Genomic DNA, 26,663 nt, shown 5'->3' with positions numbered 1-26,663 from the left:
TCGGTGTAGGATGAAGTATTTGTTGTTCAAATCTATATGACCTGGAAAAGCTGTACAGTTTCACAAAGCCTTCATTATAATGCACAGAAATGTCCCTGAAACTGTTTTGCTAAATTAAGCTGGTCTTTAGACTAACGCACGAACAACCCCACAACATTTAAACAAAAATGTATTTGTTGATTCTCCACAGCAGGAGGGTAAGGTCTTCAGGTACAGGAATGAAATGACTCATGAAATGTGATTACTTAATTTACCTATAGTATGAGAAAGAAAATGAAAAAGATGTATTTATAGAATGTGTTATTGGTTTTTATAAGCCATGTTGGGTGCAGCTGTATGTAAACTAAAAGACACTGTAATAGGCTAATGTGTCTGCCTTGTTAATTTAGATTTTATGAAACTTTCTTTTTCTTCACAACACTGCAAAGCATAATATCAGACATTTTCCTCCACTTCATTTCAGGAAAACATGCTGTTCCTCATTATTTTAAAGTGAAGAAATCAAGATCTTCTCCTGCGGGATGTAGGCTAATGTTGTATTGTCTGAGCATTATAGTGAAGACAACTCCGAACACATTTCCTATCATGTATGCCTGTGAAAGACGACCAAGCCAATCAGAATAAGTATGGGGCAGAGCATGTAGCCCCGCCCCTTTCTGCAGGCTGCAGCCAGGTCCTTCTTCAGTTTAACAGGCTCAAATCCTGTGTAAAGAATTATGGGACTGTTTCAAGGTTTCACTTCATGTAGATTGACTGCTGTTTTTCATCTATTGTTCAGAACATTTCAAGGGTGCTTCAAATGGTTTATAAAAACATGAACCACTCCAAAAGACTTTACCTGAGGAGCTGATTCTGTGCATGTGTGACTGCAGCCTGCAAAGAAACCTTCTCCTGGTCTCTATGTATCTCTAGTTGTTCCAATCTCATCCTCAAACTATCATTCTCCAGTTGCACCTCTGAGATGTGTGATCCCGAGAACGCTCCAGGATGGTAGTCTTTCTCATCTTGGGTAGGGGGGAAAGTCTCGGCTGCATTTTTTTTGGGCTCTTTGGCTGAACCCAAATGTCGCTTGGGCTCATCACGATCGAAGCCAGGACCCGTCAGCATGGTTTTCCTCTCCCTCTGCAGACGCTCTACAGTGCGACTCAGCTCCTGAATGGTGCGGCTCTTGGAGCTCAGCTCCTGGGTTAGTCTCTCGATGCGGGTTGCTTGTGCCGCCTCTGCATTGAGTTGATGGCGTGAGGGGCTGCGGGCAGGCTTGTCTGTTTGCGTCAAAGCTTGGGCCTGGTGGAGCTGTTCTTGCAGAGAGGCCACCTCTGCTTGGAGGGTGCTCTCTTGCTTCTGATGGGCCATCTTCACTTCCTCCAGCTCTGCCTTTAACCTCTGAGTTTGTGATTCAGACAATTCTGATGAGATGGGCTGATTGTTTTGGTTCTTCTCAGCCAAACGCTGCTCCAGATCTGTGATCTGCTGTTCATATTGGAGCTGAAAAAGAAGAGAAGAATATACATAAAAGTGCAAACATTTTTGAGCTGGCATAAAATAGCATTTAAATATATCAGTCCTTTAAGTCTAATTGCATCAGGGCTGGGTTATATCGCTTAAAAGTAAATTATATTTAACCCTTAAACAGGCAAGAGTAGAAAATAAGCAAAAAATTATTTCATGTCATTTTTGATATCATCTGGACTTAAGTAAATCATATCCAAAAGAATTTTTGAAAAATGTTATGTATTTTGGATTTTATGAGTTGTGACTCTCAGATCACATTGCCTGTTTAGGGTATAAAAAAGGGACCAAATCTATAACTGTAACTGCCATTGCATGTTTAAAACAATTATATCCTATACTTCAACTCATAATGTTGACATATTATATATCATTGGAAAGCTTACAAACTCAAGATTGAGCCTGTGAAAACCATTTTGAAATCAGACCTTGCGTTACCATAAAAATGGTAAAAAAAAAATTGGTAAAATGATAAAAATTGTTGGATTTAGGTCATGCTGACTAATTGATCACAGATAACTTGAAGCAAATCATTTGACCAGCATACTCAAGACAGACAGGCTGTATCAGTTTAACCTGTAAATTTTATAATTTGTAAAAAAAAACAAAAATTAAAGCTGCAAGCAGCGATGAAAGGGCCCTCGCACCCGTGCCATCAACACTCGGTGGCTTTAGGAAGGCAGAGCATGGTTGGGAAATGTACATTTAAGGAGGTATATATAGTAAGAGTATGTCAAAGTCAGTTACAAAATGTTTTGTATAATGGTGATAATAGCATGCTTCATGACTCAGCTAAGTGTTGCTAGCATGTTCAGTCTGTTTCTAGCATGCTTAGTACACAATAATTATGTGGTTAGTACTGCATTACGGTGTTAACCATGTCAGTTTCTGTTGCCAGTAGGTGGCGTTATGACTATAACTGAATATGAGCATGGATGTGTGTTCAGGACAGAACTCTTATCAAACATGTGAAGTTTGGTGCAAATTGGACATTGCCTTCTTGAGTAACAACAAAGTCATGTTTCATTGAATTAGCATTCTTTAGAACTTAGCTAAGCATTGTTAGCATGTTTTAACATGTTGCTAGAACGGCATCAACGTGTTAAACATGTCACTTCCTGTTGCCAGTTGGTGGCGCTATTACTATAACTGAACATTCTCATGTAGATGTGTTCAGGCCATGACTCTTATCAAAAGTGTGAAGTTTGGGGCAGATTGGACATTCCATGCCTGAGTTACAGCAAATTCCTATTTAATTGCAATAATAGCATGCTTTAGCACTTGGCTAAGAGTTTGCTAGCATGTTTTAGCATGTTTCTAGTATGTTGTTAGCATGTTTAACACTTGCTGGCACTTTTTTATATGTTATTAGGAGTCCACAACAGTGTTAAACATGTCACTTCCTGTTGCCAGCAGGTGGCGCTATGACTGTAACTGAATATAAGCATGGTCATGTGTTCAGGACAGAACGCTTATCAAAAGTGTGAAGTTTGGGGCAGATTGGACATTCCATGCCTGAGTTACAGCAAATTCATATTTAATTGCAGTAATATCATTCTTTAGCACTTAGCTAAGTGTTTGCTATTATGTTTTAGCATGTCTCTAGTATGTTGGTAGGATGTTTAGCACCTACTGGCATTTTTTTATATGTTATTAGGAGTCAAGAACAGTGTTAAACGTCACTTCCTGTTGCCAGCAGGTGGCGCTATGACTATAACTAAATATGAGCATGGACATGTGTTCAAGAGATAACTCTTATCAAACGTGTGACGTTTGGGGTAGATTGTACATTGCCTTCTTGAGTAACAACAAAGTCCTTTTTCATTGAATTAGCATGCTTTAGCACTTAGCTAAGTATTGCTAGCATGTTTTAATATGTTTCTAGCATGTTTAGAACTCAATGGCATTTTTAACATGTTGCTAGAACGGCATCAACGTGTTAAACATGTCACTTCCTGTTGCCAGTAGGTGGCGCTATTACTATAACTGAATTTGAGCATAGGCATGCGTTCAGGCCATGATTCTTATCAAACATGTGAAGTTTGGGGCAGATTGGACGTTCCATGCCTGAGTTACAGCAAATTCCTATTTAATTGCAGTAATAGCATGCTTTATCACTTAGCTAAGTGTTTGCTAGCATGTTTCTAGTATGTTGCTAACCTGTTTAGCACTTGCTGGCTCTTTTATATATGTTATTAGGAGACCACAACAGTGTTAAACATGTCACTTCCTGTTGACAGCAGGTGGCGCTATTACTATAACTGAATATTCTCATGTAGATGTGTTCAGGCCATGACTCTTATCAAACGTGTGAAGTTTGGGGCAGATTGGACATTCCATGCCTGTGTTACAGCAAATTCCTATTTAATTGCAGCAATAGCATGCTTTAGCACTTAGCTAAGTGTTTGCTAGCATGTTTTAGCATGTTTCTAGTATGTTGTTAGCATGTTTAGCACTTGCTGGCACTTTTTTTATATGTTTTTATATGTCCACAACAGTGTTTAACATGTCACTTCCTGTTGCCAGCAGGTGGCACTATGACTGTAACTGAATATGAGCATGGTCATGTGTTCAGGACAGAACGTTTATTAAAAGTGTGAAGTTTGGCGCATATTGGACATTGCCTTCTTGAGTAACAACAACATCCTGTTTCATTGAATTAGCATGCTTTACCACTTAGCTAAGTATTGCTAGCATGTTTTAACATTAGCTAGCATGTTTAGACCTCAATGGCATTTTTAACATGTTGCTAGAATGGCATCAACGTGTTAAACATGACACTTCCTGTTGCCAGTAGGTGGCGCTATTACTATAACTGAATATTATCATGTAGATGTGTTCAGGACAGAACGCTTATCAAAAGTGTGAAGTTTGGGGCAGATTGGACATTCCATGCCTGAGTTACAGCAAATTCCTATTTAATTGCAATAATAGCATGCTTTAGCACTTAGCTAAGAGTTTGCTAGCATGTTTTAGCATGCTTCTAGTATGTTGTTAGCATGTTTCGCACTTGCTGGCACTTTTTTATATGTTATTAGGAGTCCATAACAGTGTTAAACATGTCACTTCCTGTTGCCAGCAGGTGGCGCTATGACTATAACTGAATATGAGCATGGCCATGTGTTCAGGACAGAACTCTTATCAAACGTGTGAAGTTTGGGGGAGATTGGACATTCCATGCCTGAGTTACAGCAACTTCCTGTTTCATGGCGAAACATCGAAATTTGTAAGGCCGCCGAGGACCCGCCCTTCGACGAAAACTCAAGATCTTCGCAATTTAACGTCGCAAAGGCCTTAAGATTACACTCACCAAATTTGAAGATGATCAGATTAAAACTGTAGGAGGAGTTCGTTAAAGTACGAGGCCTGAAAATGGCAAAAACTGCACAAAAATCTGAGAGGAAGTTCAAAATGGCTGACTTCCTGTTGTGTTTAGGGCTATGCTCCAAGAGACTTTTTTGTAGGTATTAGGTCATTACACGTATGTACCGAATTTCGTGCACGTACGTGGAACGTTGCAGGAGGCGCACTCCGTTGAACTTTTATAGGTGGCGCTATCGAGCCATTTTGCCCCGTCCAATTCTGAAACCTATATCAGATGTAAATTTTCGCCAGTTCTGACGCGTGTGCAAAGTTTCGTGAGTTTTCGCGCATGTTTAGGCCCTCAAAAATGCAATTCAATGCGGAGAATAATAATAATAATAATAATAAACAGAGCAATTCCAAGAGGGTCCTCACACCATCGGTGCTCGGGCCCTAATAATAAACAGAGCAATTCCAAGAGGGTCCTCACACCATCGGTGCTCGGGCCCTAATAATAAACAGAGCAATTCCAAGAGGGTCCTCACACCATCGGTGCTCGGGCCCTAAATATAGCTGCGAGCAGCGATTACGGGCCCAAGCCGGTGGCACCGCAACCCCGGTGCCTTTAGTTACCTAAAGGCACCGGGTGGCGGTACCGCCGGCTTTGGCCCTCCATCGCTGCTCGCAGCTATATTTATATATATATATATATATATACACATACATACATACATACATACGTACACACAAATTCATATATATGTATATATATATATATATATATATATATATATGTATATATATATATATATATATATATATTATTGTTCAAAAGTTTGGGGTCAGTAAGATTTTTAATGTTTTTAGGAGAAGTCTCTTCTGCTCACCAAGGCTGCATTTATTGATTAAAAATACAAACAAAAACAGTAATATTGTGAAATATTATTCCAATTTAAAACAGCTGTTTTAAATTTTTAAATATTTTACATAGTAATTCATTTCTGTGATCAAAGTTGAGTTTTCAGCATCATTACTCCAGTCTTCAGTGTCACATGATCCTTCAGAAATCATACTAATATGATGATTGATGCTCAATAAATATTCATTATTATTTTCAATGTTGAAAACAGTTGTGTACAGATTTTTTTTTTTTTTCAAAATGCTTTGATGAATGTAAAGTTCAAAAGAACAGCATATATTTCAAATATATATATTTTTAACATTATAAATGTCTTTACTGTAACTGTTGATCAGTTTAACTCATCCTTCATAAATAAAAGTACTGATTTATTTTATTTATTTCCCCAAAAAATTAAATTTTAATTATTACTAACCCAAAACTTTTGAGCGGTAGTGTTTAACGTTACAAAAGCTTTAGATTTCAGATAAATGCTGTTCTTTTGAACTTTCTATTCATCAAAGACTGTACACAACTGTTTTCGACATTTAAAATAATAATGAATGTTTCTTGAGTATCAATCATCATATTAGAATTATTTCTGAAGGATCTTGTGACAGTGACGACTGGAGTAATGATGCTGAAAACTCAGCTTTAAAATATATTAAAATAGAAAGCAGCTGTTTTAAATTGGAATAATATTTTACAATATTACTGTTTTTGTTTGTATTTTTAATCAAATAAATGCAGCCTTGGTGAGCAGAAGAAACTTCTCTGTTATGTGCGCACCACAGACTGCACGCACGTCCGCTTAGAGTTCCGCCTTTTGCCTTCCGTCAATATTACGTTATTAGAAAATATTTTTTTTAGAGAATCGATTTTTTGACATTTGTAAATCGATTCAGAATCGTCCACGTCCGCATCGCGATGCATCTAAGAATAAATTTTTTCTCCCACCCCTAGATTTCATACAACAGGTTAATAAACAGTTACAATTAAGTCACTTACATTTTAGATGCAATGTTGACTGTTTTTGTTCTGTTTCAGCAGCGAAAATAGTTAAACAAAGATCACGGCAGAACCATCACGCATCACGTGTTTTCTCATAACTGAACGATTCAGCATTTTTAACGAATCGGTTGACTCAAAGATTGAATGATCAATCCATAAACATCTGTCTTAATCATGATCGACTCATTCGAACGAATCGTTTGAACGAATGAATCAATGACTCGCTTATTAAGATGGATGCCTGGCGACACCTAATGGCGGTTTGGTGTTGTTTAAAAGCATCATTCTTTCCCACATGTGTGTGATTTGTGTGTGCAACATTATCATTATTTTTCTTACACTATTATATTAGCGATTTAAAAGCACCCACTCGTGTCACACGTCGATTAACCGGTGGGAAAATATCCTCAGACACATACCTAATACATGTATATTTAAATACAATATTGGCCTACCTGGTAAAAAGTTTTATATACTATTTTGATGTCCTTTTGGACACAAGAGGGCAGTATAGCCCTATGTTTGCTTTTTTGTTGAACCAAATAGCACTAAATAGCCTGTTTTAACTTTTTCATTCTTCTTGAATTGCAAAAACAGAATAAAATGGGTTTAGTTGTGATATTTGTATTCTTTTATATAGAAATAAATGGTATATAATTACATTTTTAGAAGATTTTTAGTGTTTCCTTTTTGGACATTACTTTAATCCCTCGCCATAGCAAAACCGTTTGAGATATTTATTATCCATTCACAATTTAGCATATTTAATGTAGTTTCATCATGTTGAAAAAGTTTGGTACGAATAAAATAAATAGTTTAAGAGGAGTGGCTAAAAATTCAGAGGCTGATTTTGCAAAAAAATCCACATTCAGACCAAAATATCTGACTTCCTGATGGCCAGAGCTATTGAATGTAAATTAGAAAGTTGTCCGGCTTGATGAGAACAATATACAAACTATTTTTTCTTTACTGTAGTTAAAACTAACCCCCCCACTTTTGTCAAAAGCATGTTGAAAGTGACACACTTCCTGCTGCCAGTTGGTGGCGCTATAACTTTGACTCACAATAGCTACATCCATCTGATCGGCCTCTTACCACGAACACACTGCTGAAGTTTCATCAAGATCAGTTAATGTATGCAGAAGTTATTCCACTTCCGTGTTTCTCTTTTCTCGCCATAAATTCGATTCCTCGCCACAGCCAAACCGTTCGAGATATCAAAAATCCGTCCGCAATTTAGCATCCTCAATGTCTTGACTACATCCACACCGAGTTTGAAGGGGGCACGGTGAATTTTCTAGGAGGAGTATTTCACATTCCACAGCAAGCGTTTTCCAAACAACCCATAATAGCCGACTTCCTGTTGGGCTGGCGTAAAACTTGACCGGGGTAAAGTTGTTCGGCCCGATGAGATCTATATGTGTACCGAGTTTCATATTAATTCATGCGAGCGTGTTTGATATATGGATCAAGTTTTAGAACCCCGTTCAAGGGGGCGCTGTTGAGCCCCCCTGCCACGCCCGGGTCCCAGCTTCAGCCCGGCCCTGATGGCCGTGGGTTCTGACCTGTGTGCAAAGTTTCAAGAGTTTTTGAGCACGTTAAGGACCCCAAAAGCCCCTGAAACCTTGATTAACAATATAAAAGCAATAGTCAAATCCCCCCCTCCCCTCACACACACACAGACACAGAGAGGGAGAGAAAATTCTTCAGAAAATCCACATTCAAACCAAAATATCTCTCTTCCTGTTGGTCAGAGATGGTTCATGTAAATTAGAAAGTTGTCCGTCTTGATGAGAACAATACACATACCAAGTTTTGTTGCTGTTGATAAAACTAACACCCCCACTTATGACTAAAGGTGGCGCTACTGAGCCCCTCACCACGCCCGTTTCTGAAACTTTGCACATGTCTACTGGATAATAAATGTGATGTGTCTGTCGAGTTTCATGCAATTTCAAGTATGTTAAGAGTCTCAAAAGCATAAAAAAAGAATATTAAAGTTTGATGCGTTGCCACGGCAACAGTATCTAAGATATCAATAATCCTTTCACAGGTTTACATCTGCCGTGTGTCTACATTGTACACATAAAGTTTGAAGCAAATCTGGTAAAAATAAGACAGTGATTTCAAAGCATTTTAATAGTGATGTACTTCCTGCTGCCTGTTGGTGGCGCTATAACTTTGACTCACAATAGTCACATCTGTGCGATCGGCCTCTTACAACGAACACACTGCTGAAGTTTCATCAAGATCAGTTAATGTATGCAGAAGTTATAACACACTTCCTGTTTCATTTTTTCGCCATAAATTCGTTTCCTCGCCACGGCCAAACCGTTCGAGATATCAAAAATCCGTCCGCAATTTAGCATCCTCAATGTCTTGACTTCATGCACACTGAGTTTGGAGGCGAATCGATGAATTCCCTAGGAGGAGTACTTTAAATTCCACAGCATGCGTTTCCAAACAACCCTAAATAGCCGACTTCCTGTTGGGCTGGCGTAAAACTTAGAGCACGAAAGTTGTTCGGCCCGATGAGTTCTATATGTGTACCGAGTTTCATATTATTACATGCAAGCGTGTCTGATTTATGGACAAGTGTTCGGATCCCGTTCCAGGGGGCGCTGTCGAGCCCCCCTGCCACGCCCGGGTACCAGCTTCAGTCCGGCCCTGATGGCCGCGGGTTCTGACGTGTGTGCAAAATTTCAAGAGTTTTTGAGCATGTTAAGGACCCCAAAAGTGCCCGAAAGGTTGACAAAATAATAATAATAATAATAAATATATATATATATATATATATATATACTGTATATATATATATATATATATATATATATATATATATATATATATATATATATATATATATATATATATATATATATATATAAATATAGCTGCGAGCAGCGATTACGGGCCCAAGCCGGTGGCACCGCAACCCCGGTGCCTTTACCTAAAGGCACCGGGGTGGCGGTACCGCCGGCTTTGGCCCTTCATCGCTGCTCGCAGCTATATTTATATATATATATATATATATATATATATATATATATATATATATATATATATACAGTATATATATATATATATATATATATATACACACATATATAAATATATAAAAGACAGAAAATATTACTTGACTTACCTTATTCTGATTTTACGATACACTCAAAATATTCCACACCAAATCCTTTAAATTTAATGTAAAAATAAAAATGAAAGTAAGCAGTGTTGGGTTCACGTAACCCTCTCATTAGAATCAAAATGTTTCAACATTTGCCATGTATTTGGATGCTAAACTATTCTTTATTATAGGCTTTGTTCTTCACTCGTGTTCCAATATTGATGGAAAAAATCATCCTCTTCACATGCGCAAAAATGTGCTTGGAAACATCACAGTGGAGCGGTGCTTACTGTGAATGTACGAATTGTTCTACTGACTATTTAGAGCAGTGTAATTTTTATATGTTAGGTTGACTATTTTATTATTATATTTTATTAAGGCTATAATGATCAGGCTGCGATGTCAAGATTGCAATGCTGGAATGTGTGTGTGTGTGTGTGTATATGTGTGTTCATGTTTTTCTATCCCGGTGGGGACTTCAACCTGAATTCACACAGACTCATGGGGACTCGTGTCACAGTGGGGACCTAAATAGAGGTCCCCATGGGTAAACAAGCTTATAAATCATACAGAATGAGTTTTTTGGGATATGTAAAAATGCAGAAAGTTTTCTGTGATGGGTAGGTTTAGGGGTAGGGTTAGTGTGAGGAGATAAAATATACAGTTTGTAAAGTATAAAAACCATTAAGTCTATGGAGAGTCCCCACAAAGATAGTAAACCGTGTGTGTGTGTGTGTGTGTGTGTGTGTGCGTGTGTGTGTGTGGCGTGGGCGCGATGGAACAGTGGACACATAAAAACATACTCCGTCATTATACAGGACGACATTCAAACTGCAAAGTGTTAACTTATATTTGTGTACAGTCGCAATAAAACACAACATTGTGCTTTTGTAAAATAATTTCAAGCAATCAACCCCCGAAAGGCGCTAATTTTAAAATGAAACTAAAATGCTCATGGCTGCACGGGCATTCATAACGGTGCGCATCCACGGCGAGGAACGAGCAGAACAGAGTGAACGTTTTTCAGTTAATTCCTACTTCCATAGGAATTAATTTGAAACGCTCGCTCAACCACTATCAATGTCAGTGTGGACGAACATATTTTACTTTCGTTTTTAAGTTGGCGATTCAAAAGCCCCCAGCGGTGTCACACGTCGATTAACCGGTGGTAAAATATTCTCACCGTCACATACCTAGTATATTTTTAAGTAGATACAATAGGCCTACCTGATTTTGAACATAAGAGGGCAGTATAGCCCTATGTATGACTTGACTTTTATGGGACTAAATAGTACAATTACTATTTTTAAACTTATAAATATTTATTAAATTGAAAAAAAAAAGAATAAAATGGGTTTAGTTGTGATATTTTTATACTTTTATATAGAAATAAATGGTGTTTAATTACATTTTTAGAAGATGAGGCTTTAAGTGTTACTTTACTTTAGTCCCTCACTATAGCAAAACCGTTTGAGATGTTTAATATCCGTTCACAATTTAGCATCTTTAATGTATCTTTATCATTTTGAAAAAGTTTGGTGTGAATAAAATAAACCAGTTAGGAAGAGTAGCTAAAAACTCAGAGTCTGAAATATCCAAAAAATCCACATTCAAACCAAAATATCTGACTTCCTTTTGCTCTGAGCTAATAACTGTAAATTAGAAAGTTGTCCGGCTCGGTGAGACCAATATATATACTGATTTTTGTAACTGTTGGTAAAACTAACCCACCCACTTTTGTCAAACGCATGTTGAAAGTGACACACTTCCTGCTGCCAGTTGGTGGCGCTATAACTTTGACTCACGATAGTTACATCCATCTGATCTGCCTCTTACCACGAACACACTGCTAAAGTTTCATAAAGATCAGTTAATGTATGCAGAAGTTATAACACTTCGTCTCCTCTCTTTTCTCGCCATAAATTTGTTTCCTCGCCACGGCCAAACCGTTCGAGATATCAAAAATCCGTCCGCAATTTAGCATTCTCAATGTCTTGACTTCATGCTCACTGAGTTTGGAGGTGATTGAATGAATTCTCTAGGAGGAGTACATCACATTCCACAGCAAGCGTTTTCCAAACAACCCATAATAGCCGACTTCCTGTTGGGCTGGCGTGAAACTTGACAGAGGGAAAGTTGTTCAGCCCGATGAAATCTATATGTGTACCGAGTTTCATATTAATTCATGCAAGCGTGTTTGATATATGGACCAAGTTTTCAGACCCTGTTCAAGAGGGCGCTGTTGAGCCCCCCTGCCACGCCCGTTTCTGAAACTTTTCACATGTCTACTGGCTAATAAGTGTTATGTGTCTGTCGAGTTTCATCCAATTTCAAGCATGCTAAGAGTCTCAAACGCATCCGAAAAGAACATTAAAATTTGATGCGTTGCCACGGCAACAGTATCTAAGATATCAATAATCCTTTCACAGGTCTACATCTGCCGTGTGTTTACATTATACACATAAAGTTTGAAGCAAATCGGGTAAAAGTAAGAGGGTGACTTCAAAGCATTTTGAAAGTGACACACTTCCTGCTGCCAGTTGGTGGCGCTATAACTTTGACTCACAATAGTCACATCCATGTGATCGGCCTCTTACAACGAATACACTGCTGAAGTTTCATCAAGATCAGTTAATGTATGCAGAAGTTATAACACACTTCCTGTGTCCCATTATTCGCCATAAATTAGTTTCCTCGCCACGGCCAAACCGTTCGAGATATCAAAAATCTGTTCGCAAGAATTCATCCTCAATGTCTTGACTTTATTCTCACCGAGTTTGGTGTCGATCGGATGAAATCCCTAGGAGGAGTATTTCACATTCCATTGTATGCGTTTTCCAAACAACGTATAATAACCGACTTCCTGTTGGGCTTTTGTAAAACTTAGAGCACGAAAGTTGTTCGGCCCGATGAGATCTATATGTGTACTGAGTTTCATATTATTACACGCAAGCGTGTTTGATTTATGGACCAAGTTTTCGGACCCCATTCCAGGGGGCGCCGTCGAGCCCCCCTGCCACGCCCCGGTACCAGCTTCAGCCCGGCCCTGATGGCCGCGGGTTCTGACGTGTGTGCAAAATTTCAAGAGTTTTTGAGCATGTTAAGGGCCCCAAAAGTGTCAAAAAGGCAAAAAAAAAAATAATGAAGAAAAAAAAAAAAAATAATCCTTACGGAAACAATAGGGCCTTCGCCCTTTCAGGGCTTGGGCCCTAATAAATAATCCTACCGGAAACAATAGGGCCTTCGCCCTTTCAGGGCTTGGGCCCTAAAAAACCTCAGAATACAAAGATTGTTGCAAAAATGAATACAAAGTTAATCCCTTTTTTATACCCAAAAGTGGCAATGTGACTCAGGTGTAACATATATTTCAAAACGTGCTAAATAACAACATGAACAACATTTTTATAAATTTTCTTTTTCAGCACCTTAAGACAATGTTCATAATTAATGTTAGCAGTGTTAGTATTATTTTTTCAAAAGAAAAGTAAGTTTAATATATATTTACTTATCTCAAAATCTGAATGTCCTGCTTGGATTTAGGACAGGCTGACTAATTAATCACAACATTTTTTTTTGTGACCCCAAAAAAGACGACAAAAACTATGTTACACCCAGATCACATTGCCAGTTTTAGGGTTAATGAATAAATTACATTTATTATTTTTATATTTATTTGTTATATTTTATAAATTATATTATTATTATAATAATAAAGAGTCTTAATGACAGTCTTTAGCAAACTTAATGGACTAATAAAATATGCATTAAAACAATTGCGATTTTCACATTTCACAATATTGCTTATTTTACATTTCAAATAAATGTTTTTTTTAAAAATTATATTCATCAAGGAATCCTGAAAAAATGGAATCCTGGAATCCTGAAAAAATGTATCACAGTTTCCACAAAAAATATTAAGCAGCACAACTGTTTTCAGTATTGATAATAATATGAAATGTTTCTTGAGCAGAAAATCAGCATATAAGAGTGATTTATGACACTCAAGACAGGAGTACTGTATTTTTTATCAAATAAATGCAGTATTGGTGAGAATAAGAGGATCCTTTCAACATATTTATACATATTAAAAAAATCTTACTGACCCCGAACTTTTGAACGGTTATGTATATAAGCATATATATATAGAATTTTCAATATATCACCAAGCCTTACTTTGCTTCGGTTTCTACTTCTATTTCCATACTTCTAGTCATGAGGGCACACAGCAGGGTTTAGAAATTAGAGAAATAATGCCACTCTAAAAGCATATTAAAGGCCCTGTGCACTTAAGACTTAAAATAGAAACCTAATTTTCTTGGCAAACTTGTTTTTCTGGAAATCGATCAACCCAGCTGTGGGCTCTGGTAAATAACATACTAGGAAAAAAGAATCCCATATTAATTTAAGGACACACAGCACTTCAGTCAGTGAGTTCAGGGCCACCTAGTTCCAATAGTTCAAACTTGTTTCGCACATGGTCTCAATTTTAGATTCTATAGATTTAATGTTTAATGCTTTGACACAAAATTCTGTGTGACCTTCAGTACTAAATCTAAATCTGATATGAGTACCTTGATTCTGTGATACTGTTGTTCCATTGCTCTGAGACTGCGTTTGGCTGCTTCATCGCGGCCCTCTAGCTCCGCCTCCAGTCGATGTACACGTCTCTCCAAAAGAGCCGCTGTCTGGGAGGACTGAGGGGCAGTTGGGGGATGGATGTCCAATCCGTCAACTTCTGCACCGGCAGACGCAGCGGCCAAGATCAGGGCTGGCAGGGAGTTTGGATGCCTCCGTTTCAAGAGCTCTTCCATCTGTTTGAGCTGTGAGAGGAAATGGCAACATGAGTGAAAGATGGAACAGAATCTAAGAAGTTCTATTACTGATGCAGCCATTAATAAATATTACAAGACACTCAGGAGGCGGAAATCGAAATTCATTCATGACTTTTTTTGGCATTATTTTTGTTGCTTTATTTTTAGATAGATACAGAAACAGTGACATGAAACTATTAAGGGGTTTGTGAAATGTTGCAAGCCAAACTCAAACCTACATAAGCAACATGGCTCAAACTGAATAGAAAAAGTGTGCTAACCACTGAGCCAATTCAATACAAAGTTGTTAATTTAGTTGCAGATGCACATCAGTCAAAGAAAGAAGTTTAACATAAAGAGGAGGTCTTAAGGAGAAGGTGGTTGGAAAACCGACTACCCGGATGGTCTGCTACTCACAGACACGGTTGAATAATTCCAGCTCTTAGGAAATAGAGTGCAAAGAAGAACGTGCCCTGAATGAAATGTACCTGCAGAACAAGGCAACAAGAATATCTGGAGAGGGAGAAAGCTGTTTCTGACCTGACGTTCCAGGTCCTGGATTCTTTTAGCTTCACCCGCCCTTTCCTTTGTCTTTCTCTGTTGCTCATTGGCCCTCTTGCTGACCTCCATCTTTAGCTTTTCCACCTGCTCAGTGAGCCTTTGAGTCTCAGCCGTGGCAGCTCGGAGTCTGCATGCATCTTTGTCCAGTAGCTCCTGGTTCTCAGCATACCACTGCAGTCTTTTCTTCATCTCTGCAACCTCCTCCCGATGCTTTTCCTGGAGCATCTTTAGCTCGAAACCTTTATCACCTGCCATAAGCTTACTTCTGTCAATATGACAATTACATCACCAAAAATAGACTGCTGCCATAACACCTCCATATCTGAGGCTCTTACCTGAAGTACAGACTGCCTGAACTCTGGCAAGGTCTCGTTCTTTCCTCATCATCTCCAGATCCACATGCAGGGCTTGTTTCTCCTGTTTTAACCTGTGGATCTCATCTTGCAGTCGTTCCTCCTTTTTCTAAACAGAAAGACTTTGCATCAGAAGCGCACGAAAAATGCAGTCTAGTTAGGCAGCTGGTTTTGGAACAGATCTGTTGATATTATGTAGTTCTCTTACCTGTGCAGCTTGTACCTGACTTGTCAACTCTGCAATGCTAAAGCTTTGGTCAGCAATGCTTCTCCCTCCGACGGTTCTTTGAAAGCTGTTCATGTTCAACCGGTCCCTGGGGAATGAAAATGCTTTGCTTTTATATCAGCTGCTGCAAAGAACAGCATGAATAGTAAAAACCTGCTGTGATATGTATTATAACACTGCTAACGCACTTTTAGAGCACTGACCTGGTAAGGGCAAGCTCAGTGAGAAGTCTCTGGTTTTCCATGAACAAAGTCTCCTCGTTTTGTTTGCTTTGAGCTTGGAGTGCTTTCATTTGCAGATATAGCTTTTCATTCTCCTGTTAAAACCATCGGAAAGAAGTTTCACATACTCTGAACCTATTTGTAGCATATGAATACTAATGACCAAAATGCAAATATATTCAGCGCATGTATTACATTGAATATAGTTCCAGATAAGAATTAATTGGATTTGGTTTCTGGAAAGGCCACAAGTTCTTCTGTAATTACAGTAAATGTCAGAAGTAATTACCAACGTTTTTCTAAATTCTGAGTAGTATTAGTGTCATTTTAAATAACTGTGTTTAATTATGCACCCCATTATGCTGAAATGGTGTATAATGATCTAAAAAATGAGAGGCTACAGAGTCTTGTGTTGTATCATTCATTGACATTTGTAAGATCTCACCATAAAAAGAGATCTAGGACGAGGGATAATAAATTATAAATAAATTATAATAAATGCACGTTCATGTGAGCCATGTTTCAGAATGGCTTATTCTAATATATGCCTAAAAATGAGCAAAGTTGGAGAGACAGAGAGACTCACCTGATGGTAACCCTGAATCAGAGTCTCCTGTTCTTTCATCTCTTTCTCTATGAGCTTGAGTTTCTCTTCAGTCACAGGGTCTGAAGCTTCGCCAAAACTCCACTTTCGTCTGTTACTTGCCTCCTCGGCATGGTGTAGCTATGGAATAATAAATGTAACAGCTTAGAACCTAAGCTTGAGAAATGACAGGGAATTGTTTGCTCAGACTTTAGGCAGAGGCTGTTCAGTTTATTAAAGTAAAAAAATATTGATGCTACTAACTTAAATCAGGGTTTCTGCAGGGATCTTCAATTTAAATTTAATGCCTTTTTAATGCCATTTTTTTATTTTTAATGCCATACACGACCCATGACTAACCACGGATATTATGTATGTATGCATGTATGTATGTATGTATGTATGTATGTATGTATGTGTATATATATATATATATATATATATATATATATATATATATATATATATATATATTTTAACTTGATTAATCACACGTTTTTTCCGCAATTAAAACACTTACATTTGTTTAGGTTTATATATTTTATAATGTAATCATTTCACAGTTAATCTACAAATGAATGTAAAGACAGCAGTCTCACTGATACTAATACAGTTATTGATATCTGGATAAAAATGATTTCTCCCCCCTAATTTTAAACATTAATTATAGCCATCCAACATTACAGTGTAATTAAAAGCTATCAAGTTTTAACATTAGGCTTCAAAAAAAATATGACAACTTTTAATTTAAGTGAACTTAAACAATCCTCACATAAACCTATAATAAATGTCATATTTACCTTTGGCCTTCCTGTCTAACACATTATCAAAGAGTCTGCACAGCATAAATTATAGATTTATAGACTAATGCTTATTAACGCTACAAGAGTTCTTTAGTCAATAGCATTGAGTAATTTTCTCTGGCGCCTTTGTTCTGTGATTAACTTTACTGACAGAAAGCTTTATTGGCTGCTGTCCCTTTAAGAGCAGCTGCTGACAGAAACACGGATCTAACACGCGCCTCATTCTCTCACAACTCTTTGCGTTCATTAAAGACTTTATTTCACTAATTTAAGACTGCTCTTATTTTATGAGGATACTCACAAAACAGACATTTTGGCAAAATTGTGTGTTATTGTTCGTTGCGCGAAAGAGGACCGTTTTCTGGTGCGCAGTCTGTGCGCACGATCTGGCGCGCGTCTTTCTCTCTCTGTGTGTGTGTTACATAGACAGGACATTCGCAGGCAGCGCGTTTAAAAGCATTTACATGAATAAGAGCGGGATCATATAATGTAACGCTACCCAAGGAATGACAAAAATTAACGAATGCTGCGTTTGCGTTAAATATTTTAACGCGTTAAACTGGACAAAAATAATCTCATGCGTTAACGCGTTAAAAAACGCAAAGTGAGCTTCAACAGCGGATGTCGAGCTGATGAGGGAACGTTACTACACATAGTTAATTGCTGTCTGCCTTTTACCGTCGACCTGTGGCTGTCAGACTGCATATGAGATTTTACGCCATTGATTCCCATTGTAGCTACCCAATTTAAATACCTTTTTACAAACGCTGCAAAATCCTTCTTTATTTTGACCACCAACCATGTTCTAAATTGTTTGTCTTCCATGCACTTTCCCAGTTTTCTGGTCTAGTTGTATTCCTGTTGTTCCTGCTGTCCAAAATTACTCGCGCCACCTCCGCAACTTTGCTCCGGCCGGAGGCAATCACCAAACTGTTTCCGCGTGTTTTTAATCACACTAACGTACATATTTTGCGACGACTGACGACAGCAAATAAAAATGATTAATCATGAAGACTATTCAAATAAATTGATAATATAACATTTTCTTCAAAACCATAAAAAAAATTAATGCCTGTAGGATTACAATTTAATGCTTTTTAATGCCATTTAAGGCCTTAATTATCGCAAAATCCATTTAATGACTTTTAATGCTTTTTAATGCCCCGCGGAAACCCTGTAAATGCATTTTCAGGAGTATGTAAATAGTTATGTTTTTTTTTTATAATAGTGTAGCTTTTACATTTAAAGCTTTTCTTTTTGTGGCTTTGCTACATTGTTTTTTTTATGTAACAATTGCATAAGCCTTTCAACAGAGTGGGCAGAGATGTACTGTCTTCCTCTCAGTCAATCTAAAACAGCTTTGGTAAGTCCAAATCAATAAGCCATTTCATTTAGACAGGTTCACATGAATGGTTACAAAACAAAACAAATTTACTTGAATCAATGCATTTGTGTAGCAAATAAAATCTTTAGTTGCAGGTTAATATGGCTGTTTATCACAATGATTTCACTATGGCAGGTATTTGTGATCATTGATTTAATTGTATTTTTTCTTCATGTCAGTTAGAATGTAAGGTTCCCCTTATTCCAAATGTGGAAAAACAATTTCAAGTTGGGAACCTGGCAAAAACATTTAGTGCTGAACAAAGAGTTTGTTGTGCTCTTGGACCGTATTTGAAAAATCCAAGACAGCCAATCATGGGGCATTCACATAACACACTACAGCACTGGATAGGGCACTTAGCTCAAACAGTAGAGTGAGTTAGCAGAGCCAGGTTGTGTGAAAATGTATCTGATCATAGGAAATGTATGAACTAAGAAAATGTATCTACTGAAAATGTAAGATGCTTTCCATAAAAGCATTTGCCAAATACATAAAAATATAAATGGAAAGCCATAAAAATGGTCTTTGTACATGTGCAGTACAAAGTTTGTTTATTTTGAATTATAATTATGTAATTGGAAATTAAAGTGCATAATGATCATGCGGCCAGATTAGATCAAATAATTAAGATTAGGTGGTTATTTAACAATTTTGAAAGGTCTAATGGTGTGGTTTAATGGCTCAGGGCACCCGGTAAGGAGTGAGCTGTGAGTCATCTCCATTGCACCCTTAACTCCAGGTTGCTCCAGGTCAATTGTCCCTGGAATACATTTATGGTGCCATTGTGTATAAATCATGAAAACAAATTCAGCCTTGGTCATTTTCTATGGTAATTTGTTCAAATGTAATTAATTATTCTTCCTGTAATCTGCTGTCAATTATCAATATTTATACTTCACCAGAAGGGTCAGAGTGGATAAAAAGCTGCGTGCCCCCATGTGCCCTGTTTTATGTTCATTTACTGTTGAAAAGCTAAGATTTAAAAACGAGACTCATTATTTGCCAGAACAAAAAGCACTTCCAAACTGAATCACAGCATGGTAATGCATGATCAGATTTTTTTTCTATAAATCTTTGAGGGTATTGAAACAAATAACTAGAATAAACCTTACATAATGTACTTGTGCTAAAAGCACAAATTCATCATCACTAAGAGAGCACTGAACAGCTACTTAAACAGCATACAAGTGAAATCTATGTTCATACTGTTGGCAGAGCAGCCACTGAAATATACTGCTATAGACGTTATGATTGCATTACCAAACCATTCACCTACAAGTACAGACTGCCCTTTTTACCAAACGCACTTATACAGCATGTTAGAAAACATACAATTTAAACTTCATTCATTCTTAAGGAGAGCTGCAAGACAGCAGAAGGTTTTCTATTGATCTTTAACAAGAAGCTCCTATGTGCTTCAAGGCCGGTTAAATAGGCCATGAAAATAGATGAACTTGAGTACATTTTAAATGGATTGTTCACCCAAAAATGAAAATCCTGTCATCAATTACTCTTATGTTGTTCCAAACCCATTAGACTTTCGTTCATCTTCGAAAAAAACAAATGAAGATATTTTTTTGTGAAATCTTAGAGTAAAGTCTATTCACCCAAAGCTCTGACAGTTCAAAAGATTTTTAAAGAGTAAATATATAAATCCATCATATGAATTCACATATAAACAATGATTAGCTAACATACATAGAGCACTCAAATATGGTTAACGCAAGCTCAAACATGCTTGCTTAAAACAATGAGCTTTGCTCTTGTGCACAAAGCGAGCATGCTTGAGCTTCTGTTTACCAAATTTGAGTGCTCTATGTACATTCGCTTAGCAATGTTGTTTATATGTGAATAAAAACATAAATGAAATCTGTTCGTTATATAAAGCGATTCGTGTTTCTTGGATTGAACCGCTCAATTCATATAGATTTATTTTACGATCTCTTTATGAACGTTTTAAAGTTTTACAGCCTTTCAATGGAGGGACAGAATTCTCTCAGATTTTACTACAAATATCTTCATTTGTGTTCCGAAGATGAACGAAAGTCTTCGAAACAACACGAGGGTGAGTAATTGATGACAGAATTATCATTTTTGGGTGGACTATCCCTTTAAGTCCTCAGTCATAATTATGAAGAGGTAGAACAGACAGAACACACAAAATTACCCGCTGGTAATGTAGAGCCATGGTAAAACTATCCACCAAACAACAAAATTTCCTAATATTCTAAAATATTCTAAAAACATAATCTAAGCTTTACAACTACACAAGAGCTTACCTTGCTCTGTAACATATAGTTCTCCTGTCTGAGTGCTGCCAGCTCTTGTTTGTGCTCCTCTTGTAACTGGGTTTCCCTCAGATGGAGCTCTCTCTCTTTTTGGGCGAGCTGAAGACGGAAACGCTCCAGTGATGAGCGCTCCTGCTGAAAGGGTGTACCATCATCCATATTCTCTTGCATCACCTCACGCTGACAGAGACACAGAACAGGTGGTTAATGAGCTGGAGGATTTGATCCAATGCTCTGATTCAGTCCCAGTTAACTCACTCCTGTCACTGCTTCTGGTGTGATCCTGCTGGCTTCAACCTGATGCTGTAGAAATGTAGCAAAGGACTGCACGGATGTCACCAATTCACTGCTTAGCCTTAAACTCGTGTCTAAACCTGTAAGGGATGCAAAAAATTAAAAAAGACAGATGACCATTTATCATCAAGCAAGCAAATATGGCTGTAAATTTACAAAGAATAGTCATATTTAAAAAAAAGAAAAGATTTTGCATATTTTTAGGACCACTATTATTAGACATTTTTTTTGCATTGTGACATTATTTGCATAACAATTAAGACTATTTAAGATAATTATGTTCCCCCTAATTTCTCATTACATCACAAAACTCCATTAACTCAATAACCATCTTCTTCATTTTGGTAAATATTGATATTTGTGATTAATTGTAATCAAATTGGCTAATATATCTACATTTAATGCAATTAAAATTGCCTACTTCTATATATATTTATTGCATTAATGTAATGATCATGAGTTTTTTGCATTACAGTAGACCGTATTTAACTCATGTCAACTGTCATGAAAATGTTACAATTTCATGAAAATAATGAAAATATATCAATAAATGATAAAAAAAAAAAAAGAATGAAAATTGGCTACATTTTCTTCATGCAAAATATAATTTTGTTAATTTTTTCACACAGTTTTGGTGAGGTTAACCCAGGTACAGGTAGGTACCTTTGAATGTTTGTGTTTGACTGAGGATGGGAGTTTTTTTGGGGGTTTGGTTCTGAGCTTTTCTCTGTGTTATTGGAGACGGTGGTTTGGCAGCTTGGCCGGTTCTGCTGGTTGCAGGTCCTCTGGGTAACAGCCTGGTCTCAGGTTTTTTGGCCCTTGTTGATGGAACAGGAGTTTTTCTAGAGGACGCAGATGCAAATGCATTGGTTCTGGCAGGAACCTGAGAGAGAGAAGTTAATATTCCATCATTATCTTCATAAATTGTGACTATCATCACCATGTGAACGAAGGCGGCACGTAGTTACCCACAAAAATGATTATACCTCATTTACTTCACAGAGTACGTGTCTCTATCTTTGAAATATAATTTCTCTAAACCCCAGAAATAACAGGATCTAATTTACGGAGAAAATTCATGAGTCAAATGACTCATAATAGTCTCTGACCTGCCGTTTCTTGGGTTTAACAGGAGGAGGTTCCACAGAGGAGCTGTCCTGTTCCTGCATCAGCCGTTTGATCTCCTCAGCGATGCTCTTCTGAGTGTACTGAAGGGAGGCTGGATGTTCCTCTCCTTTAAAACTAGCTTTATTACCCCCTCCACAGCCCTCATTAGTGGAACTGAAAGGGCTGTCATCTGAAGATATCCTTAATGGACTATGATTTTTGCTGCCTCGAGGCACAGCCTCACTGTAAGACAAATACTTCTACTAAAGCTGCTGTACTGAGAATATATGACTCACGGTGTGTGAAGGCAAATAGTGAACTCACCTTATAGGCTGGAGAGAGAAGCCACGCGTGAAAACAGAGTCTGGTCCAATTGGCCGCATCAGTTCCTCAGCAGTGGGTAAATCTACGGTACATAAATGAGACCCTGGTGACAAAAATGTCACTAGGGTCGGAGTCACACTAGCCGATTTACAGTCTTAATTTTTTTTTAGAATTACAGAGATTTGGTGTGATCAGATACAAACTTCCTCAGCAATGCAAAGCCAATTATCACAGATTTTGATTGTCATCCATGGCGAATTTGAAACCAAGTTTTGTTTGTGATTCACTTAAACTTAAATAACTAACAAAATGAGCAAGAGTCACTGTGGGGATGAACTGATTCTGTCCCATAATCAGTAATTGGATGATATTATAAATCCATCCTACTGTGTCAAAAAATGAAATTAAAAACACATGGAAAACTCAAATAAACAGTTTTGTATGCTGAATAAAAGACATTTCAGACATCACAGCATTATAGTGTATATAGTATATGTCAGAGTCTGAGAAGCTCAGCAAGGCTGCATTATTTGATAAAAAATCAGACCAACAGAAGACAGCGTGGAGGGAAAAACAAACAAACAAACAAACAAACAAACAAACAAACTGCAATGTAGTGAAATATTATCACAATTTAAAATAACTGTTTTTACATTTTAAAATGTAATTTATTCCTGTGATCAAAGCTGAATTTTATCAGCCATTACTCCAGTCTTGAGAGTCACATGATCCTTCAGAAATCATTGTAATATTTGGTGATTTAGTGCTCAAGAAATATTTCATATTATTACCGGTATATCAATGTTGAAAATGCTTAATATTTTTGTGGAAACTGTGATACCTTTTGTCAGGATTCTTTGATAAAAGAAAAAAGATTCTTTGAAAAAGAGCATTTATTTTAAATAGCTTTTCTGTAATATTGTAAATGTCTCTGTCACTTTTGATCAATTAAATGCATCCTTGCAGAATAAAAGCATTAAAAAACTGTAGTAAATAGTTTATGAAGTAAGTAACATTAATAAAGGTCGTTGTACTTACAAGAAAGGAGCTCATTTAATGCACAAATGCACAGAGCTCTGATATTTGCTTGTAAAGTAAAGAGGGTAGATCTGTCATAATTTATTGCTATTTATAAAAGTCATATACATCTTAAAATAGAGGGAAACAAGAGTCAACAATTAAATATTATCTGATAAATATCCAATATTCAACTGATTTGCCAAAACGAGGCACTGCAATATATGTGACAAGGAATGAGAAAGAAATGTCAGAGACAGCTGTTTAAGTCCATCACCCCCTTCCATTCTTATTCAGTCAGGGTGACAAACCTCCAACAGAAGACAGCAAAATTTCAGTAAAAACAGTTGGTATGAGTGACATCCTCAAGCAAAATCGAGCTGTTTAGAGTCAGCTAGCAGGACTTCACCTAAAACGATGACGCAAACAAAGCGGCTGGTAAAAACCTCACGTATTTGGTTTAAAGCATAACTGGAAGCATTTGAGGGGGAAAGCTGCAAATCAAAAGGTTTAAAGCGCAGGCATGCACACAGTGACTGGCAAAAATGAGCTAGGTGCTGAGTCTGACCTGACTCCACCGTGGAGACAGGTTGGAGTGAAGAGAGAGAGAGGGGAGTCCTGCCGGCCTCGGCTCGTCCGTCCTCACACTCCCCTGCTGAGCTGTTGATCTGCCTGTACGCCTCCTGCAGCGCCTCTATCTCACTGCCTCCACTCTGACCGTATGATTGGACTGCAAAGATATGGAGGAGAGAATGTGTCACATCACCTGTTGGAAGTTTACTTAAACAATACAAGCTTTAAGAAAATAAACTGGTTCTCAAACCTGCAGGCTCCAGTGCTGTCCTCACTGCTTGTTTGGTGTCTGGACATTTTTCTTTTCCAGTTGCCAAACTGGGAACTGCAGGAGGCAATGCTCCATCCGTAGAATTTAGAGAGTCATGTAGTGACACTGGGACATAAGAAGAGCATTTCACCCCCTGATCTGAACATTTACAACATCTACACTGTAAATTGAGATGCTGTTTACCTTTGGCCAGCATCCCATGTCTTTCAGGTTTCTGGAACAAAGAGGATCAAGGAATGGTTAAAATTAGAGATTTTGCCATAAAATCCAATTATATTTATAATAAGGTGAGGTGTAGGATGTGCAAAAAACAAACAAAAAACAGCAAAGACAACATTTCGAGAAATTTTGACTCCAGATACCTAGGGACCTGCGATGCAAATTAGCATGTGCTATAATCTTCCGATTTCTTAGTTTTTCAGCCAATAATCTCTCCCTAATACGGTACATAATAATAATATTATTAGTCATCATAATAATAAATACTTCTACAAATATACACAGAAGACCAACGGCCAAGGAATTTTCATGAAATAATATATTAAATTTAGTTTTTTTTTTTTTTTACCAAACCCTATCGTATACCCCAAGAACAAATCATTTTGTGATACTTTTGCCTATTTTTTGTTAAAATCTTGATGCTGGTCGCTTTTTACTGCCATTAAATGAACAAGCGCGACCTTCATTTGTTTCTATGCATCTTCTCTACATAACTCACTACTCAATTCCCCAGTTTATAACAGGGATCAAATTATAAGCTTCAAGTGCATTAAACATTTATATTCACCTTCTCTTGAAACTCCTCGTCACTTTTCTCACTTGCCTCTTCCTCAAAATCTTCACTATATGCAGGAGATGCTGAGAGAGAAGCAATATACAAGTGTTTTATTGCTTCGGGAAGTAATAACAACAAAACACATCCATTTCAAATTCTTATTCTCTCTGCTCTGCTCTTACCAGCAGCAGCGTCTTTATTTTTCCTCTGTTCTTCTTCATTTGTTAAATCCATTTCTTCTCTCCTGAAAGGAACACAGTGAAACTAAATTTAAAGAAGGACAATAAGCAAATGCTCTTTCATAAACTGCATTCTTGGAATTCATTATGCTTTTGAGTCACATAAAGCTTTTTTCAGACACCTTTGTGGGCTGGTGGGGGTGGATGGCTCCTGTTCTTGATTCAGTCTGGAATAGTCAATGGAGGATGAGTACTCTTTCTTCAGATTAGATAAAAACCTGGAATTGTCATCCTCATCCAACAGGTCCAGCTGAAGCGCACCTGCAGTTGGTACTGTTCCAGAGACCATCACATAATTAGTAAAGAAGCACAAACAGATGATGCTGGTCAAACAAACAGAGCAGTGGTGGATGTTATGGATTCAGAGGTAGGCTGGATTGAAGGAAAATCGGTTAGACTGACCTTCAGGCTCAAGACTGTCTCTGCTAAAGATTACTAGGTCTCTATTCCTTTCATCCCCCAAGAATAGATCATTCGACTGCTCTTCATCCACCTCCTTAATGGATGGAGTCTTTCTCATTGACTTCAGGAAGGACTTTCCGGTTGACGACATCCCTATATGCCAAGCAAATATGTTGTAAGTATTAAATAAGTCATTTTACTACACCAGACCTTTTTTAAAAAGTACAATATACATATACATTAAAAGTTATTGTCTGTTTTTTACACTTAATATAAATATATATATAACACAAAGCAAACTATGTAGAACAGATTTTTCATTTCACTAGCCACTGGATAGAAGCAATTCAGGAAATATGCATGTCGGAGAACTTCAAAATAGCACATAAAAAAAGAATGTTCACCAGATCCCCTTAAAAATGGTAAAATACTTATTTTCACTAAAGGCCCATTTACATCAAGGATAATAACTATAATGATTACTATAACTTAAGTTTTAATAATCATTAAAAATTATTTGAGGAAGTGGAATTGGGAAGTCCACACCACAACTATAACGTTAACGACACGGAATGAGGAATTATAT

The 26,663-nt window shown here is 37.4% G+C and overlaps 1 protein-coding gene across 2 annotated transcripts in view; it reads right to left on the bottom strand.

Moving 5' to 3' along the window:
• The window catches only part of cep162 (centrosomal protein 162), a 39,032-nt gene that overhangs the window by 5,232 nt on the left and 7,137 nt on the right, over positions 1-26,663 (bottom strand). For both annotated transcript variants that reach the window (XM_079893849.1, XM_079893850.1), the window contains 19 exons: positions 26,078-26,230; positions 25,798-25,948; positions 25,619-25,680; positions 25,449-25,519; positions 24,845-24,875; positions 24,641-24,766; positions 24,386-24,547; positions 22,801-22,882; positions 22,479-22,719; positions 22,033-22,252; positions 21,334-21,449; positions 21,067-21,255; positions 16,604-16,741; positions 16,000-16,112; positions 15,779-15,884; positions 15,553-15,679; positions 15,197-15,465; positions 14,417-14,665; positions 839-1,485 (listed from right to left, as the gene is read on the bottom strand). In XM_079893849.1, coding sequence (XP_079749975.1) covers positions 839-1,485; positions 14,417-14,665; positions 15,197-15,465; positions 15,553-15,679; positions 15,779-15,884; positions 16,000-16,112; positions 16,604-16,741; positions 21,067-21,255; positions 21,334-21,449; positions 22,033-22,252; positions 22,479-22,719; positions 22,801-22,882; positions 24,386-24,547; positions 24,641-24,766; positions 24,845-24,875; positions 25,449-25,519; positions 25,619-25,680; positions 25,798-25,948; positions 26,078-26,230 — 3,253 coding nt within the window. The remainder of the gene's footprint in view (positions 1-838; positions 1,486-14,416; positions 14,666-15,196; positions 15,466-15,552; positions 15,680-15,778; positions 15,885-15,999; positions 16,113-16,603; positions 16,742-21,066; positions 21,256-21,333; positions 21,450-22,032; positions 22,253-22,478; positions 22,720-22,800; positions 22,883-24,385; positions 24,548-24,640; positions 24,767-24,844; positions 24,876-25,448; positions 25,520-25,618; positions 25,681-25,797; positions 25,949-26,077; positions 26,231-26,663) is intronic.

This window comes from Squalius cephalus (assembly GCF_949319135.1).
Source record: "Squalius cephalus genome assembly, chromosome: 15".
NCBI classification, from domain to species: domain Eukaryota; kingdom Metazoa; phylum Chordata; class Actinopteri; order Cypriniformes; family Leuciscidae; genus Squalius; species Squalius cephalus.
The sequence above is the reverse complement of the archived record's forward strand: the minus strand, read 5'-3'. Positions and strand labels throughout refer to the sequence as shown.